This window comes from Camelus ferus, chromosome 10, assembly GCF_009834535.1.
Source record: "Camelus ferus isolate YT-003-E chromosome 10, BCGSAC_Cfer_1.0, whole genome shotgun sequence".
NCBI classification, from domain to species: Eukaryota; Metazoa; Chordata; class Mammalia; order Artiodactyla; family Camelidae; genus Camelus; species Camelus ferus.
In genome coordinates, this window is record NC_045705.1 from 66,527,807 (window position 1) to 66,547,712 (window position 19,906).

A 19,906-nucleotide genomic window follows, 5' to 3' on the forward strand; every position below is an offset into this window, starting at 1 on the left:
AGGGCAGGCCAGGTAAGGGGAACAGCATGGGGAAAGGTGTGGCAGGGGAAATGCTTATGACCAATGAGCCGGGTGTGGAGGGGGCAGAAAAAAGGAGTGAGGGGTGGGGTCTAGGGGGCCTTGGTTACCAAGGAGGCCAAGTCTGAACTGGATTCCTGTTCATCTTAGCAAAGTGTCTCCTCTCCCTGAAAGCCAAGGCAAGCTTGGGGTACTGCTGGGTTTGCCCCAGACCTTTCTTGGGTGAGCAAGCTAGAAAGACAAGTAGAAGGAGGTTCTGGAAATATAAAAATCTGAAGAGGCTCTGAGTATAAGCCTGACCTGGGCATCATCCCCAGAGGAAGACAGAGCCTTAGGGAGTACAGATTGCAAGGAGAGGGACCTGCCCCAGTCCACACAGGTGGTTGGAGCCAAAGAGACCAGACAGGGGGCTGCTGAGAGGACAGAGGGCACCCTCTATTGGTGAGAGGAGGACATGGTCAGATTCTTGCTCACGGAGTATCATGCTGCCGCAGAGGGGAAGCCCAGATGGGGACGTGGGGGTGGGTGTGGGAACATTGCAACTCCTGCATACACACACACACACACACACACACATACACAGCGATAGGAATTCAACTCTTCCCAGTTCTCTCTTTTGACCCTGTTGGGAATCAGACAGGAGAACATTCTCATGCTGTTTCTGTCAGAGAACCTCAGACTCTAGGGGGAGGGACAAGGAAAAGGCACAGACACCACACAAGGGAGAACTCAGAGGGGTTGGTGAAGGGTGTCAGATAGCCCTGGCCTTGGCTTAGCTTGGCTTTCTACTCTTGGAGCCTGTCTCATCAACTGTTAAATGGAGTAACAATCCCTACATTGCCAGGTGGCTGTGAATACATGGGGGGCACCTGTAACATAGTATGTGCTTAATATTATTTCCTCATCTACCCCATCTTCATTCTCATGGTTAAGAGCCAAGGCTGCGGTTGGTCATGACTCCAGTGAGTGGACTGCTCCATGTGAGTGTGTGTGAGTATGTGTTTGTGTGTCTGTGTGCGTGCGCAGTCTGTGTGTGTTGGGGCAGATGGAGGGGACACTGTGGTGGAAGGTCTGAGTAAGGCTAGACCCCAGTTCAGAGACTCCCAAGGACTTCCTGGGTGGCCTTAGGGAAGTCAGTAAGCCCATTAGCCTCAGTTTCCCCATATGTACAATAGGTAAAATGATATCCTATCTCAGGGTTTTTGCAAGAATTAAATGAGATCCCCCATGTCAGGCTGCTAGCACAGAACTTCAGGAAGTGCTCATATTAGCTATGATAAAAGTGCACCTTGGTTGGAGGAGTTCAAGAGTACTGGGATCTTTCATTGGCCTGAGCTGCCCATTGGTGGCAATGGACAGCACTACCTCCTTCATTTATTTATGTACATTTCAACTTCACCCAAGTTAGGTAAGACTTTACACCCATTTAAAAGACAATGGAATTTGAGGCACAGGGAATAAGAGGGGTGATTTTCTTAAGGACATAGACCAATTTATTGAGTTCCTGTCTATAATGATAATTACCATCAGAGTCAAAAGTTAGCAGCACTGTTGCACCAAGCAGGCCCTTGAGCACCTTTTGTGAATGAGAAGTTTGTGTTGGTGGTGGGCACATGCTGGTCTGTGCCTAGACACAGGTGTGGCAAAGTTTGGCAAGGAGAGTGTGTGGATTTCAGGTATTTCCTTTCCTCCGCCTGTCTCTACACAATACGAGGGAGAACTCAGATGGGTTGGTGGAGGGTGTCAGACAGTCCTGGCCTTGGCTCAGGTTGGCTTCCAACTCTTGGAGCCTCAGTCTCCTTAACTGTTAACACTTCACTCAAGCCTACAACATCTTCTGGATTGGAGACAATTTTTAGCCCAGTTTTCTGGCTGAGGAAGTCAAGACTCAGAGAGATAAAGTGATCCACCCAAGGACATAACCAGTAGGCAGTAGAGACCTGATTCAATCTTAGATGGCCTGGCTCTGTCCTAGCTCTGACCTGGGACCCCACTTGGCCCAGGTTGGGAGCTAGGTACTTCAACATGGCATGCCCCACCCAGGCCGTGAGACCATCCAGACATGCCAGAGCGGACCTCAGGCTCAGCTATGCCCTGGGCAGCCTTTCAGAGTCGCAGGCGGCTTTCTTATCCATCAGACACTTGTCAAGCGCCGGGAAACTGCCAGGCCCCTTGCCCTTTTGTGCTGAGGAAGCTGAGCCTCGACGATATTGAGCTGCTGCCTCCACCAGGCCCATGGCGAGTCGGTGGCGGTGCAGAGAACTTGGGAGCCCTGGTGGTGGGACCATCTCAGCCCTGGCAGGAGCCTGCTCGCCTGTAGCCCCAATTCCCTACACCGAGAGCTTTGCAGTCTCCGAAGAGTCTCCCCTCTCTGGCTCTCGAATCCAGTGAGGAAGGTTCACATCATCCCCAGGATGCAGAATCCCACATGCAAAACTGAGGTCGGGGGACTCAGAAAAACCCCAAAGGACAGCGAGGGTCGAGACTGTGTGTGGGGAAATCCCTGGTGCTCTGTCCGTGACAGCCAAGTCCCCCAGCCTGGACTCGGGGTACCTTGTCAGCCCCGTCTGTCGCAACTAGGCCGCGGCCACGCGGGCCGCGGAGGTCCCTGACCCCAGCGCGAGCGCCGCCTGCGGTCCAAAGGCCAAGGCCTCTGGGGCCACTCGGCGCGCGACCCCGTAGCGCCTGGGGCGGGGAGCCGGCGTGCAGGCGGAGCTCGCCTCGGCGCGCCTATTGGCTAGAGCTGACGCCCGTCCGGACCCCGAGGCCCGACCATTGGCCGGTGGGGGCGGAGTTCGCGGAGCCCCAATGAATGGGGGAGCCGGAAGCAGGAAGTGAGTTTGCGATCGGAGCAGCTGCTGCAGGTGAGGCACGGCGCCCGGGATTCGGGGTCACAATGTGTGTCATACTCGAGGGACAGGGCGAGCCTGGACCGAGCGCAAGATCATTCCCTTTTTGCCCCGCCTCCCCATCCAGTACCCTTTCCAGATTCATCGCGGCCCCATGGCCAAGGAGCGCTCAGGGCAGCTAAGGGTTAACGCCCCTTTCAGAACCCAGGGTGTTGTGCTATTCGGGGGCAGGATCGGGAGTGTTGGGGGAGGTTGGAAACTCAGTCCCAGCAAGAGAGGGCGCTGAGAAGAAAACCCTGGGTTGGGAGATACCCAGGTCCCAACGGAGCAGTGAGACCTTCGGTAAGTTCATTGGCCTCTCTAAGCCTCAATCTCCGTATCTGTAAAATGTGTATTCTTCCGGCGCGAAACTTCTGTGGCTTGGTAGCTCCCCTGGCTGAGCGCAGGAAGAGGGCAGGAGGACGCAGGGCCGAAGAAAAGGCAGTTAGAGGGATGAGAGTGGAACAGATCCCTGGAGCAGTGAGAGAGGAAGAGTCCAGGAAAATCATTTACTACTGTAGATACACGCCGTCAGATGTGACCTTATCTAATCTGCACACCCACCCAGTGAAGTCTGGGTTATTATCAAGCCTATTATACAGAGGCGGAAATCGATGCGCAGAAAAGTAAAACAATTGACTTGATATTAGGAGTCTCTGGCTGAGCCTGGATTGGAACTTGGATCTTCCAGCTGGGACTCTGTCCATGTGAACACACTGGTGGGCAGGATTGAAGAATCTGCAGAGGAATTCTGAAGAGGAGGCTAGGAGGTCAGAGTAGGAAGAGGGGAGACCAGGCCTAGGCTGGGAGTCTAGAGATGCAGATCTCTGTTTCTGACCCCTCCCTTAGGTTACTGGGCAAAGCTCCTAGCCCCTCTGGACCTGTTTCCCTGTCTGTAATACTAGGTAGTTGGCTTCAGTCTTTAAGTTTGAGAGGCACAAGCCAAACATTGCCCACCAATATATTTTGTAATTTCCTTGGGTGAGTCACCTAACCTTCTCTGAGCCTGTTAGCATATCTGGTGCATGGGGACAATGGGATTCCCTTCTTCATGGGCTTTTAGGGAGGATTAAATGAGACCATGAGCATGCAGAGCCAGGTGTGCAGTTGGCATGTGAAAAATGATGGCTGTGATCATGGTGATGGTTCTCAGCAGGGCCCATGGCGGACGCCCAGTACATCCTCCCCAATGACATCGGTGTGTCTAGCCTGGACTGCCGTGAGGCCTTCCGCCTGCTGTCACCCACAGAGCGCCTCTATGCCCATCACCTCTCACGGGCCTCCTGGTATGGAGGCCTGGCTGTGCTGCTACAGACCTCTCCTGAGGCCCCCTACATCTATGCCTTGCTCAGCCGCATCTTCCGTGCCCAGGACCCCGACGAGCTGCGCCAGCATGCCCTAGCTGAGGGCCTTACCGAGGAGGAATATCAGGTCAGTTCTCTCAGGCCAACCTGTATTTCCTGAGTGGCTTCTGGGTGTGAGGGGCCAGGAAGCAGGGATACCAAGGACTTTCTCTCTTTGGATTAGGCCGAAGATGTCAAACACAGGAACATCCCCTCCTGGAGTTTCAGTCTTCTCATCTGCAAACTATGCATGAGGGTAGTCCGTACCTCTTAGGGTTGTAGTGACCTGACTCCAAGATAAATGGTGGCTGCTGTGATTATAACAAGGGCTGTGGATTAAAGGAAACAGCTATGGAGATTCAGAGACGGTAGAGGAATTAGTCCAGTGTAGGAATCAGGAGGTCTGAGTTCTGGACCGAGAACTTCCTCTACCATGTTGTGTGTCCCTGGGCAGAATGTTCTGCCTGTCCTCTTGTTTTTGTTTGATTGTGGGCCTACTGACCAAGTAATACATGAATGCATTCTTAATGCATTCTTAATGCATTATAGCAATGTGGAAAGACACAAAACAAAACACGAAGATCATTCATTCTCAGTGCCCTCCCCAGAGGTAATCACCAAAGAAGGTGCAGTGTATAGTCTTTTCAGTCCTCTGTCAGTATTGCATACCTATACATGTGTTCATGGTCCTTATTATCTCTTTTTCATATGAGATCACACTCTACATATTGCGAGTTCTGCTTTTTCCATTGAACACCATGTCTTGGAGAACTTCCATGGGGTACAAATAAATCCACCTCATTCTTTTTTATTGACTGTGAAGCATTCCAGAGCAATGTACACTATAATCAGCTTAATCTTTTCTTTAGTGATGGACATTTAGATTGCTCGCTATTCTTACAAATGATACCACAATGAGCATACTCTTGCACGTGTGTGAGGAGGACCTATTTCTCAAAGCAGAATTGCTAGGTCAAAGGCTCTGTATATTTACAATTGGTGCTGTTAAATCATCCTCTAAGAAAGCTTCACCAAGAATGTATGAGGATATGGTCTGTTTTTCTATATGTAAAATAAAGGGATGGATTGCTTATCTCTGAGTGGAGGCCCAGGCTGTTTCTTCTACCTTTTTTGAACTTTGAGTAGTCACATCCCATCTCTAGGCCTTGATTTACTCATTAAAAAAGCTAATGCCTGGGAAAGTGGGACGAATGCTACCCAAGTATTAACTATTTTCAGTAGAATTCTTTTGTTTGTAAGTAGCAGAAACCCACCTCAGATTGGCTTAAACGAAAAAAAATCATGACTTCCAGTTTCTGGTCTGGCGTGTGAGGAGCTTAGATGTCACCCATCTGTTCTAACAACAAGTAAAAAGCTGAAGAAACTGAAAAATCAACAACTCTTCTTAGATCCTTAAAAGAAGTGAGGTCATAGGGCAAAACCCTCAAATTGGAAAAGACAGACAGGCAGGTACAGAGAATCACAGTTTACCACAGCAAAAATTCAGGAGCAGAAACCTCCATAGAACCAGTGCTGGTGTAGGAGAACCTGACCTGTAATTGATGAATTGCTGGAGGCTCAGTGTAGAAAATTCTGAGAGTTAAAAACTCTAGGAGGACCCAGTCATAAGGGGGTCCCCACACTTTCGGGGATTTTACCTCCAGCAGCTTGACCTGGTTCTCACAATGAATTTCAGAGAAAAAAATCCCTCATGCTTCTTGCAGAAGGAGAGAAAAAAGAATCATTTTTGAAATAGGCTAGAACATTCTGTTCTTCTTAACATGATCTTCCCTCAGGAGGAACTATTTAACCAGAACCAAACCTGCTAGCGTTTTATCAGAGCCTAACTGATCTAAAAGAAGGGAAATACCCAATTCCAGACAGCTCTGAACATCCTGTCCCACCTAAGGGGAGTGGTGGGGACCTAGGACTTAGAAATACATGTGAAGTTCACAGTCTAGAGGCAAAGGCTCACTAAGAGACTGAAACCTAATAATGGGACTCTGGAACACTTCCCCTGCTCCCACACCTTACCACCACATTACTAAAGGCATATTTGTGGCTATTCCTTTTACCCAGTACCTTGTGTCTGGCTATCAAGAAAAAAATTACAAAACATTCTAAAAGGCAAAAAACACAGTTTGAAGAGACAGAGTGAGCATCAGAATGAGACTTAGATATGGCAGGGAGTTGGACTTATCAGACCCAAAATTAAAATAACCATGATTAATATTCTAAGGACTCTAATGGATAAAGTAGACAGCATGCAGAAAAAGATAGGCAATTTAAGCAGAGAGATGGAAATTCCAAGAAAGTGCCAAAAATGCTAGAGATCAAAAATCACTAGCAGAAATGAAGACTGCCTTTGATGAGCCTATTAGTAGACTTGACACAGCTGAGGAAAGAAACTGAGCTTGAGGATGTCTCAACAGAAACTTCCAAAACTGAAAAGCAAAGAGAAAAAAGATTGAAACAAAACAAAACAGAATATCCAAGAACTGTGGGACAACTACAAGGAGTGTAACATACATATAGGGGTAAAACCAGAGGAGAAAGAAAGAAACAGAAGAAATATCTGAAACAGTAATGACTGAGAATTTCCCCCAATTAATGTCAGATACCAAACCACAGATCCAGGAAGTTCAGAGAACACCAATTAGGATACTAAATGCAAAACAAAAAATAAAAAACAAATAAAACCTACATGTAGGTATATCATTTTTAAACTACAGGAAATCAAAGAGAAAGAAAAAAAAATCCTAAAAGAAGCCAGAGGGGAAAAATATCTTATCTACAGAGGAGCAAAGATAAGAGTGACATCTGACCTTCCAGAAACCATGCAGGCAAAAAGAGAGTGGGCTGAAATATTTACAGTGTTGAGACAAAGTCTACCAACCTAGAATTCTGTACCCTGTGAAATTACCCTTCAAAATGAAGTAGAAGTAAAAACTTTCTCAGACAAACAAAAATTGTGAGGGAATGTGTTGCCAGTTGACTTCCTTTGCAGGAAATTTTAAAAGATGTTCTTCTTTTTTTTTTTTTTTTTTTTTTTTAATGGAGGTACTGGAGATTGAACCCAGAACCTCGTGTATGCTAAGCATGCACTCTACTGCTGAGCTATATCCATCCCCCAAAAGTTCTTTAGAGAGAAGGAAAATGATATAGGTTAGATACTCAGATCTACATAAAAAAAGGAAGAACATTGGAGAAGGAAGGAATAAGTGCAGGTAAAAGAAAAACTTTTATTGTTCTTATTCTTAATTGATCTAAGAGGTAACAGTTTGTCCAAAATAATAATAGTAATGACATATCCAACTATCTTTGCTTATGAATGACAGCAGTGATATGAGGGAGGGGAGGCATGAATTTGGATTATTTTGTTATTATAAGGTACTCAAACTACCCATGAAGTGGTATAGTGTTATTTGAAAGTGGGCTTGGATTATTTGTAAAGGTATATTGCAAACTCTAAGTCAACCACTAAACAAAGCAAAAAAAAAAAAAAAAAAAAGTACAACTGATATGCTAAGAAAGGAGAGAAAATGGAATCATATAAAAGGTTCAGTTAAAACCACAAAAGGCAGAAAAAGAATGGAAGACAGGTGCCAGTGTGATCTGGCTCTGGTGAAAGCCCCCTTCCAGGTTGTAGACTGCTGACTTCTCACTGTGTTTTCACATGATGGAACATGTGAGCTAGCTTTCTGGGGTCTCTTTTGTGGGGCACTAACCTCAATGACAAGGGCTATGCCCTCATGATTTAATCTCTTTCCAAACGCCCCGCCTCCTAATACTGACACTTTGGAGGTTAGGTTTCAACATATTGATTTTAGAGGGACACAAACATTCAGATCATAGCAATCAATAAACCTCTAGCCAGGCTAACTAAGAAAAAAGTGAGAGATCACAAACTACTATCACTACTATCACAAACTAATGTCAGAAATGAAAGAAGGGACATCACTACAGATCCATGGGCATTCAGATGATAATCAAGGAATACTGTGAAAAATGTTATGCCCACAAATTTGATAACCTATATGAAATGGACCAATTCCTTGAAAGCCATAATCTGCCAAAACTCACACAAGAAGAAATGATAAGCTACCTAGGCCTATATATATTAAAGAAATAGAATCAATAATTAATAAATAACCTTCCGAAACAGAAAACACCAGGCCCCGATAGGCTTACTACCAAACATTTAAGGACAACATTATACCAATTGTCTACAATCTCTTTATGAAAAGGGTGGGGGGATGCTTCCTAACTCATTGTGTGAGGCCAGTATTACCCTAATACCAAAACCAGACAAAGATTACAACGAAAGAGAAGAAAACTACAGACCAATATCTCTCATGAACATAGATGCAAAAATCTCAACAAAATATTAGCAAATTGAATCCAACAACGTATAAAAAGAACTATGCACCATGACCAAGTAGGGTTTATCCCAGGTATGCAAATCTGGTTCATCTTTCAAAAATCAGTAAATGTAATTCATCACATCAACAGGTTGAAGAAGAAAAATCACATGATCATATCAGTAGATGCAGAAGAAATATTTGGCAAAATCCAACACCTATTTATGATAAAAAGCTGTCAGTAAACTAGAAATCCTACAGGTAACATCATATTTAATGGTGAGAAACTGAAGCTTTCTCACTAAGATCAGGAATAAGGCAAGAATGTCCCCTCTTACCACTACTTCTTAACATTGTATGAAGTCCTAGCTACTGCAATAAGATAAGAAAAAGAAATAACAGGTATATATATTGTGAAGGAAGACATAATACTGTCTTTGTTCACAGATGACATGATTGTCTGTGTAGAAAATCTGAAAGAATCAACAAAAAACTCCTAGAATAAATGATTATAGAAAGTTGCAGGATGCTAAGTTAATACATAAAAGTCAATTGCTTTCCTATATTCCAGCAATGAATAAGTATAATTTGAAATTAAAAACACAGTACCATTTACAATAACACCCAAAAAAGTTGAAATACTTAGTCGTAAATCCAACAAAAAGTGTTTAAGACTTATATAATCACTACTACAAAACTCTGATGAAAGATACCAAAGAACTAAATAAATGGAGAGATATTCCTTGTTTATGGACAGAAAGATTCAATATTGTCAGGATGTCACTTCTCAACTTGATCTATAAATTCAGTGCAATACCAGTCAAAATCTCAGCAAGTTATTTTGTGGATGTTGACAAACTGGTTCTAAAATTTACATGGAAAGTCAAAAGACTTAGAATAGCCAACACAATAATGAAGAAGAACAAAGTTGGAGGGCTGGTATCACTCTAGGTTCAAGAGTTATTATAAAGCTACAGTAATCAAGGCAGTGTGATATTGGCAAAAGAAGAGACAAATAGATCAGTGCAATAGAATAGAGAGCAGAGAAATAGACCCCCATAAATATAGTCAACAAGTCTTTGACAGAGAGTAAAGGCAATACAATAAAACAAAAATAGTTTTTTCAATGAACGGTGCTAGAACAATTGGATATATACCTGCAAAAAAAAAAAAAAAAAGAATCTAGACACAGACCTTACATCCTTCACAAACATTAACTCAGAATGGATCACAGGCTTAAATGTTAAATGCAAAATTATGAAACTCCCAGAAGATAACATAGGAGAAAATCTAGATGACCTTGGGTATGGAGGTGACTTTTTAGATACAACATCAAGCATGATCCCTGTAAGAAAACATGGGTAAGCTGAACTTCATTAAAATTAAAGTTTTCTGCTCTGTGTAAGCTACTGTTAAGAGAATGAAAAGATAAGTCACAGAGTGAGGGTATAGCTCAGTGGTAGAGCACGTGTTTAGCATGCACGAGGTCCTGGGTTCAATCTCCAGTGCCTCCATTAATAAAACAAAAGAAAACAAGCAACCTGATTAAGCAATGGACCGAAAACTTTAACAGATATTTTACCAAAGAAAATATACAGATGGCAAATAATCACATAAAAAGATGCTCCACATCATATGTTATTAGGCGATTGTGAATTTAAAAAACAAGATACTGCTGTATACTTCTTAGATTGGCCAAAATCCAAAATGTTGACAACACAACTGGCAAGGATGTGAAACAGTAGGAACTTCTGTTCATCACTGGTTGGAATGCAAAATGGTCCACCACTTTGGAAGAGAGTTTGGCAGTTTCTTACAAAACTAAACACATTCTTGCCGTATGATCCAGCAGTCTTGCTCCTCGGTATTTACCAAGGTGAAAACTTGAAGTGAAAATTATGTCCACACAAAAACCTGCACGTAATTTTTATAGCAGCTGTATTCATACTTGCCAAAACTTGGATGCAACCAAGATGTCCTTCAGTATCTGAATCAATAAACAAACTGTAGTACAACAGACAGTGGAACATTGTTTAGTGCTAAAAAGAAGTGAGCTTTCAAGCCATGAAAAGACATGGAGAAAGTTAAACGCATATTACTAGGTGAAAGTAACCAACCTGAAAAGGGTACCTACTGTATGATTCCGACTGTATAGTATTCCAGAAAAGGCAAAACTATGAAGATAGTGAAAAGATCAGTGGTTGCTAGGCATTGGGAAAGAGGATGGAGCACAGGATTCTTAGGGCAGTGGAACTACTCTGTATGATACAGAGTAATGTATCCATAATGGTAGAGAGATGTCATTATATATCTATCCAAACCCATAGAATGTACAATACCAAGAGTGAACCCTAATGTAAACTCTGATCTTGGGTGATGAGGTGGCAGTGTAGGTTCATCAGCTGTAACAAATGTTCAAGTCTAGTGGGGATATTGAAATGAGGGAGGCTGTGCATGTGTGGGGGTAGGGGGCTTTGGGGTGATCTCTGTACCTTCCATTCAATTTCACTGTGAATCTAAAACTGCTCTATAGAATAAAGTCTATTTTTTTTAAAAGGGAGAAAATTATTGGCTCACGTAATTGAAAAGTCCAGGGCTAGGGAGGCTTCAGGCACAGCTTCAGGAGCTCAGTGATACAACTGTGATGCAGTCTTCATCCCTCAGCTTTGCTTTCTTTCCTCACTTTGGTAGGGCAGCTCCAGGGGCTTCAGGTTTGATGATTCCTGGTGTAAAACAGAGGCTCTCTGCCACTGGGAAATTTCCTGGTAGGGCTCTTATTGGCCAGCTTGGGCCTATGCCCAGCCCTGGAGTTGGGGAAGGGAGATTTCCCCGCATCCCAAAAGGAAGATGTGAAGTTTTGTTGCCAGAGGAATGAAGACTAGATTTGGGGCCAGCAGAAGCCATTGAGTAGTTGACCAAGGCCCCTCTAGCCTTAATAGAATATTTGATGCTTCTGGTGACATCTGCCTGCCAGGTTGGGGACTGAGGACAAGCTTCTGCAGAAGAAGGTGGTGTTCGCACTTGGCTTTAAAGATCATATGAGATAGCTGCAGGTGGCTGGCAGGGTGCCGATGTAAAGGGAACAAAAGTAGATGAGGGCTTAGATGTGTTTGGGAGCTGCTGAGAAGACCAGGTTGGCTGGACAATGGATGTATGAAGATTGGTCTATGAAGGTGTATTGAGACCGACTGGGGCCTCCCAGGGTGTGAGTGCTGCCCCCAGATTTCCCAGCCTCACCCATACTGCCTTCTCTGGGGGGTTAACATCCGTGGGGCAGGGAGGCTGTGCTGCTGGCCTCTGATGCCACCTTCCCCCAGGCGTTCCTGGTCTATGCTGCGGGCGTCTACTCCAACATGGGCAACTACAAGTCCTTTGGCGACACCAAGTTTGTTCCCAACCTGCCCAAGGTGAGCTGAGAAGGGCTGGGGAAGGTGGGGAATGTGGGGCTGGTGGGGTGGGGGATGGAGCAGATGGAGCCCCAGTGGGAGTGGGACCCTGAGTGGAGCCTTGACCCTGTCACTAGCCTCGCTGGGTGCTGCAGCCTCCTTCTGACTGTGCTGACCCAAGGGGCGAACGAGGGGAGGGCTCTGTGCACTGTTAGGTGCTTGCAGAAATGACACCTGTTGGTCACCCCTGGGGACAGTGGAGGAGCCTGGGAACAAGGAGTCCCTCCCCGGAACCATGGGGCTCGGGCTGTCTAGGGCAGAGACGGCTCTTACACCAGGGCTCTCAGCCCTTACTATGATCACAAATTGCCTGGAAGTCTTGCTGAAATGTAGCTTCTAACTGAGCAGGCCTGCAATGTTGCATGAGGTTCTGTGTTTCTCAGGCAAAGCCAGTGTTGCTGGTCCATTGACCACACTTTGAGCCAGAAGGTCTTGTGGGAGAAGAGCTGGGAGGTGGGTGTGGGGGCCCCAGGAGGCAGGTTCGGGTGGTGTGGCCAGGTTGATGGCCTCCCTTCCCCCGCAGGAGAAGCTGGAACGTGTGATCCTGGGGAGTAAGGCCGCTCAGCAGCACCTGGAGGAAGTCAGGGGCCTGTGGCAGACCTGTGCGGAGCTCATGTTCTCTCTGGAATCGAGGCTTCGGCACCTTGGGCTGGGGAAGGAGGTGAGGCCCCAACCGCACTAGGGAGTAGAGGGCATCCTTGGAGGCCACCTGGTGTGGAGGGAAAGGCACCAATGGGGAGGTGGTGGACTGTCCCTCATTCGCCTGAGGCAGAGTTGCTCTTCACTGCAGCCCTCAGTGTTGTCACCTGTAAGCAGGTTGGATGGAATGCTTTCTGCATGCCCTCCCAGTTCTGAGGATGCTGTGTGCAGGAGGCAGGAAGGAGAGAAGAGCTGGTAGCTGGAGGGACTGAGGAGGGGGGATGGGAAAGGAGGGGGCCCCAGCTTCCCACCTCTGGAGGCTGCTTGGGAGCTGCATGGGGTGAGGGACACAGCAAACCTTTGGGGTGGGCTGGCCTGTGAGAGGCTGGAGCAGAGCTGCAGGAAGGCTGGAGATGGACCTCTATTTGTTGTTCGCGTTATAATTTTTTCCCCTGGAAAGACATGGAGGAGGACAGTGGAGGCTGCTGAGAGGAGGTGCAGGAGGCCTGAGGCTGGAGAGGGTGGCTGGGAAGAAATTCGCCAGCTTCCCCTGCGGCCTCCAATCTCAGCAACTCCTATTTCCCATCTGCCTCTTCCCTGACAGGGTATCACCACCTATTTCTCTGGGAATTGTACCATAGAAGATGCCAAACTAGCCCAGAACTTTCTGGACTCACAGGTTTGGGGGTTGGGGAACTCGGGACAGCGGTTTGATGGGGTCCCCTTGACACTGGCGCCCACTCCTGGGTCTCATATTGGGCCCTGAGGCATGGGCGTCTTGGGTCCTTGAGGTGGAGAAGACTTGGGAATCCTCATCTGAGGGTCAGCCTGGCTTGAATGAAGGTGTCCCCGTGTGTGCCCTGATGGAGCGGCCCCCACCCCATGCCAGGCTGAAGGGCTTTGTTACAGCCTCAGGGCAGGATGACACAGAACATCACAGCCGCTTCTGTTAGGCTCTGGTGTCCTATGTCGGTTTCACTTCCCAGCTCAGCCACTCAGCCTTTCCTGTAGCCCCCGGATTAACTGAGGTCACACGGTACCTGGCATAGTTGAATTAGCACTTAGTTAGTGCTCAGTGTAATGAGCAGAGCAGGAGTCTACCCTGGCCTGCCCACCCCGCTCTCTCCCCTCCCAGGCCCCATTCTACTTTGCCTCTGTATCTTCTTCCTGCGGTGACCCACTTTCCCTCCCCCATTCCACAGCCCTCTCTGGACTTACTCTCCCCCAAACCCCTACACTGGTCTTTTCCAGAACCTCAGTGCCTACAACACACGACTCTTTAAGGAGGTCCGCCAGGATGGGAAGCCCCACTACGAGGTGCGGTTGGCTTCCGTGCTCAGCACAGGTGAGCTCATGCCCCTTCTACTCTGTCCTCAGCATTCCTGGTCCAGGGTGGAGGGGGCTGGGGCTGAGCACAGGGGTTAGCCGACTACGGTAGCCGCACAGAGTAACACCTGTTGTAATGGCAGATATTGATTGAAGGCTTATTGGGTGCCAAGCTCCATGCTGTACTCAGCATATGGTGTTCCTGTGGGGTGAGCACTCCTAGTTCTGGTTCTGGTGGTGATACAAGGGGGAGACATGAGGGCAGGGGAAGGGCCTAGGTTCCAGCTGACAAACGTCGCCACTGCAAGCCTCTGACAGGAGCCCTGTGTTGGCCATGATCCCCATTCTCCAGGCAGTGGCGCAGAAGATAATAGTCCAGGTAGACAATGGGAATAGAGGCTGAACCACATGTCCCATGACAGCCTAGAGGAGAAATCCAAACTGCACATCAGTGAAGGCTTAACGGAAAAGGTGACCACATGTGTCTTGGAGGTTGGGGAAGATACAGTAAGGTGTGGGGCTGTACCTACTAAACTCCGCTTCCTAAATATCTCTCAAAGTACCTTCAGGGTATAGCCCAGATTCACTTCTAAGGGCTCCATCATCTGGAATTTCTTGGCTACAAGTGAAGAACCTATTTCCAATTTTCCTAAAGCAAAAGGAGATTTTACAGACTTGGGTAGTTAAGAAGCCCAGAATAGTATGGCTTCAGGCACAGCTGGATCCAGCTGCTCAGACAGTATTCTCAGAAATTTCTCCCTCTGTCTCTCTCTCTTTCTTTTCTTTTAATGTATCCTGATTTTTTTCGTGGGGGGGGGGATGGAATTTAGGTTTATTTGTTTATCTTTAGAGGAGGTACTGGGGATTGAACCCAGGATCTCATGCATGCTAAGCATTCGCTCTACCATTTGAGCTGTATCCTCCCCCTCTCCCTCCATCTCTAGACTCAGCTTTCTTTGACTTCATTCCACAGCAGACTGCTCCTACACAGGGACTGATAGCCACCAGCCTGGCCACTCCAGCAAAAAGAGGGCCCTTTTCTCTCAGAAGTGTTTTCATAATGTCTGGGAGTAGCTCAGGTTTCTCTATTTTGGGTCCTATATTTGTCTGTGAACCAATCCCTGTGGTTAAGAACCAGATCTCTGATTGTCTAGACCTGGTCCCAAGCCTACCTCAGAGCTAGGGCAGCCCCTCCCACCACCTGGACTCGGGGTGGTTGTTAGGAGTGGTTCTCAAAGGAAAATTGGAGACTGTTACCAGGTGATGGGGACATGGATACAGCACTAATAGAAGCATCCTGGCCCCATGAGGACCTTTGTAACCTGGCCCTCCCTTCCCCACCCACATTCCACATCCCACATCCCACCTCCCAGCCCCCAGCCTCCCAGTTAGACCTGCAACTTCCAATTCCTTGAACACCCCATGTTCTCACACACACCTTCCCAGCCTTTGCACAGTCTGTTCCCCATTCCTGCCTGGAATGTCTTCCCTCACCTCTAGGTGTTCACTTGTTGATGAACACCTACTCATCCTGGACGCCATGCTTGGACATCACCTACCCCAGGGCCTTTCCCTGTCTTCCCATCAGCACACCTAGTAATTTCCCAGTTATATTTCTGTTGACTACAAGCTCCTTGAGAGGAGGAACTATGTATTTCATTTACCAGTGTCTCCCCAGGGGCAAGGCCTTGATGGCTAATATGTGAATAAATGAGGATGGGTGGGGAACTGATTTCCTGGTAGATGGAACAGCATGGGCCAAAGCAGAGTGGTGGGAAAGTTTAGGGATCAGCTAGTATGTAGTTCGATTTGACTAGGGAAAAAGATATTGAATTCAAGGGAATAGGAGTAGATCATACTGGAATGTAAGTTGGGCCTATGGTTAGCAGCATAGGGCACAGTATAGGATGTGGTTAAGAGTGTGGCTCTGGAGCCCAGCTGCCTGAGTGCATCAGTTATCTATTGCTGTGTAACAAACGCCCCCATTTATTTAGTGATATAAAGCTGCCTTTTCATGCTCACAGGCTCTGTGGGTCAGGAATTGGGATGGAATACACCAGGAACAGCTTATCTCTGGTTGGCCATGTCTACAGCCTCACCTGGGAAGACTTAGAGGCTAGAGTGACTCGACACCTCAGGGCTGGAATCATATGCAGTCTCACTTACTCACACATGCAGTGGTAGATGCTAGTGATCAGCTGGGGCCTCATGCAGCATCTTCATACTGCTCGTAGTGGGTGAGCTCTAAGAGTGAACATCTCAAGAGAGCCAAGCAGAAGCTGTGTCACTTTTTATGAATAGTCTCAGCAGTCACTTGGCATCACTTCTGCTATAGTCACAAGCCTGCCCCTCTTCGAGAGAAGGGAATAGAGGCCCCACTTCCTGATGGGAGAACTCACATTTGAGATGGGAGATACTGAGTCTATCTTTTGGTTTTTTTTAAGCATAGAAGAGTATTATAGGGATCAGAGACAACAGGCAAAATACAACAGTGTATTAATATCCCATTGCATCTGTAAAAAATCACTACAAATTTAGTGGCATAAAACCACATAAATTTATTCTGTTACAGTTCTGGAGATCCAAAGTCTAAAACAAAACTCTAGTCCCTTCTGGAGGCTTCAGGGGGAAATCTGTTTCCTTGTTCCTTTCAGACTCTAGAAGCCACCTGCATTCCCTGGCTTTTGGCCCCTTCCTTACAGCTCTCCCCCTTCTTTCTCCTCTCATCTCATCTCCTACCTCCCCTCACCCTCTTTTCTCCTTCTTATAAGGGCGATGTGATTACATCTAGCCTATGGCTAGCTTTTTAAATAAAATCTTCCACACTGGGTTTGAATCCTGCCCTGTTCTTGCTGCTGTGTGACCTTGGAAAACTGGCTTAACCTCTCAGTGCCTTAGTTTCGCCATCTGTAGAATGTAGATAATAATGTCCCACTCCCCAAAGAGTTGATGTGAGGCTTAAATGAGTTAACACATGTAAATCACTTCGGATATTTTGTGTTCCATAATAAATAGTTTTTTGAAGATGAAAGTTTATACTAATTTCTGTAGGCAATAGGGAGCCATTGAAATCTTAGAGTAAAGGAATATCACAGTGAGAAGTCTGCTGGGGGGTCTTACACTAGCCTTTTCCCTGAGCATCCTTCTTCCCTCAGAGCCGACTTTGGACTCCGAAATGGCTTCCAAGCTGAAGAGCTATGAATACCAGGGGAGCCACTTCTGGGTGACAAGGGGGGACTATGCTCCCATCCTCCAGAAGGTGGTGGAGCACCTGGAGAAAGCCAAGGTAGGGCTGACTGGAAGCTGAGGTATGCAGCTCCAGACCCCTCTGGGCAGCAAAGCCGGGTATGGGGATGGGTGGCTGACCTGAGGCTGACCAAACCCTGCTCACCCCCAGACGTATGCAGCCAACAGCCACCAGGAGCAGATGCTGGCCCAGTACATAGAAAGCTTCACTCAGGGCTCCATTGAGGCCCACAAGAGGGGCTCTCGCTTCTGGATCCAGGATAAAGGCCCCATCGTGGAGAGGTGAGGCGCCAGCCTTCACCCCAACCCACCCCCTCCTGCCCGCCCCTCCTCCATCTCGGCCCTTCTCTCCCCCAGTTACATCGGGTTCATCGAGAGCTACCGAGACCCCTTTGGTTCCCGTGGAGAGTTTGAAGGTAACTTCTGGGAGGCGGGAGGTCAGATTGGAAACCCTTACCCTGCATCCCCTGAGGGCCCTCCCCTCCCTGCGCCTCCCTCAGCAGTGACAACAACAGTCTCTGATGATTTACCACGGACTGGACCCCTGCCTATGTTAGCTCATTTTGACACCATTGTCCTATGAGAATTTCTAGCCTCACTTCACAGATGTGGGAACTGAGGCACAGTTGGTGGATGGCGAGCCCAGGCGCCTTGGCTGTGAGCCACTTTGCTGCGCTGCCTCTGGTATCTGATCTGAGCACAGGCTCTGGCTTTGCCACTTAATGACTGTGTAACTTTGAGCCAATTAACCCCACCTCTGAGCATCAGTCATTTCTTTTCGGGTGTCATGAGAAGTGAGGTATCATATGCAGACTGCTTTGCACAGTGCCAGGCACATAAATGGTGCTTGGTTGATGGGAGCAGAATTAACATTGTGACTGTGAACTTGACTCACCTGCCGTCATCCCAGGGCAGGTGGCAGGCTGCCTTGGCCCTTGTGCCCAAGGCCCCATGGGACCCAGTGGTGCCGGGCAGAGCATCCAGCCTGGGGATTCAGACTTGTCTCTGCCAAGCCTTATCCTCCCCAGCCCCTGGACATAGAGTCAGGAGCAGCCAGCTGCCAGAAGCCAGAGAGATTAGCTTTGGGGGAGAGAAGAAAGCCCCAGCCTCCCAAAGGGGCTTGGATCTGAGCTGATAGTTTCAGGCCCAGGGATGAGGCATGAGGGGCAGGCCGTCCAGGGGCCTGAGGGTGTGACAGGTATGCATACCCGCAGCTTTCCTGCCCGGGTCCTGATTCGCCAGGCCAGCTCTGAGGGCCGAGACCCAGAGCCTCCTCAGCAGCCTCAATCTCAGAGGTCCTTCCTTTTACATAACTCACAGTGATTATTAGAAAAGTAGTCCACATTCATGGGCAAAAGTTATGAAAATACAGGCTAAAAAAACCAACTGTGATTGCACCCACCCCAAGGTTAAAATCTGGAATGGAATTTTTAGCTTTTGTTTTTATATAAAGGCGTAAGTGTTTAAAAACCTGTGTGTGTAATTTAAAAATCCATGTTGTAAGTCATTGGAGCAAGACAGAAGTATGTAGGCTAAGATGTGAAATCCCTCCTTTACCACCTTCTCCTGTGTCATTCCCCTCCAAAGGTCACCACAGTTTACAGTGGAGTACAGGTCTTTCCAGACTTTCGTCTAAGCATTCACACACACACACACACACACACACACACACAAACACACAAACTACTTTTAATTCATCCAGGCAAAAGAGGTTATATTCTCTGTATTGTTCTGTTACTTACTTTTTTCACTTAATGATATATCTTGGATATCTTATTTCATATCAGTACATATAGACCTACCACATTCTTTTTAATAGGTGTATAGTATTCACAATCTATTATAAATAATTTCCCACAACATTTGATATTGTACTGCATGTCTAACAGCTGCATGGTGTGCCATCATCTAACTGTCCCCTAATTTACTTAATAATCCCCAATTGTTGGACATTAGGTTGCTTTTCCTTCTTGGCTATTTTTAAAAAAATGTTTATTCAAGTACAGTCTGTTACAATGTGTTGATTTCTGGTGTACAGCACAATGTCCCAGTCATGCATACATATACATATATTCATTTTCATATTCTTTTTCATTAAAGGTTATTACAAGATGTTGAGTATAGTTCCCTGTGCTCTACAGAAGAAATTTGTTTTTCATCCTCTCTTCCTGTCCCGGTGTGATGATCTCACCAGACAAAGTGGATCTGGATAGGGAGGTTTTGCCAAACCCATCCCTTGGCTAGGTTAAGGTTAACCCCTTTATCAGTCTAGGCCAGGCCTTTCCAAGGCCTAGTCCATGCAGGGTTAACTGGAATTACATCAAGAAGGGTTCAGTGCTAAGAGCAAGGAGTCTCTGCTTGCGGGACTCTTCAGTACCTTTAATACACACATGTGCATTAGGAACCTTTAAAAAGTTAGAGATAGAGTATGTAGTGCTGCCCAAACTTTTTTGACCCGGGAGCTCTTTCTTTATGGAGGCGCTCGTAGAAAATGTGTTCTATGGAGTGCAGTTTTGGAAATATTGCTTTGAGCCAGGAGCTCTAACTGCGTTAAATCTAAAAAGATCAGTCCCTGCCCTCCTGTGCAGCGGCCTCACCACTACATAAGCCAGCTATGGCTCACTGTTCCCCCCAAAAGA

General features: G+C 46.9%; 1 protein-coding gene across 5 annotated transcripts in view; it reads left to right on the forward strand.

Moving 5' to 3' along the window:
• The first annotated feature begins 1,037 nt into the window (after positions 1-1,037).
• Positions 1,038-19,906, forward strand: part of DPP3 (dipeptidyl peptidase 3) — a 31,783-nt gene continuing 12,914 nt past the window's right edge. For 2 of the 5 annotated variants that reach the window (XM_006179493.2, XM_014554912.2), the window contains exons 1-9: positions 1,038-2,882; positions 4,060-4,337; positions 11,928-12,017; positions 12,580-12,717; positions 13,300-13,374; positions 13,947-14,040; positions 17,177-17,307; positions 17,419-17,549; positions 17,625-17,683. In XM_006179493.2, coding sequence (XP_006179555.1) covers positions 2,831-2,882; positions 4,060-4,337; positions 11,928-12,017; positions 12,580-12,717; positions 13,300-13,374; positions 13,947-14,040; positions 17,177-17,307; positions 17,419-17,549; positions 17,625-17,683 — 1,048 coding nt within the window. In that variant the 5' untranslated portion in view covers positions 1,038-2,830. The other 3 variants (XM_006179494.2, XM_032489909.1, XM_014554911.2) reach the window with 3 other exon arrangements.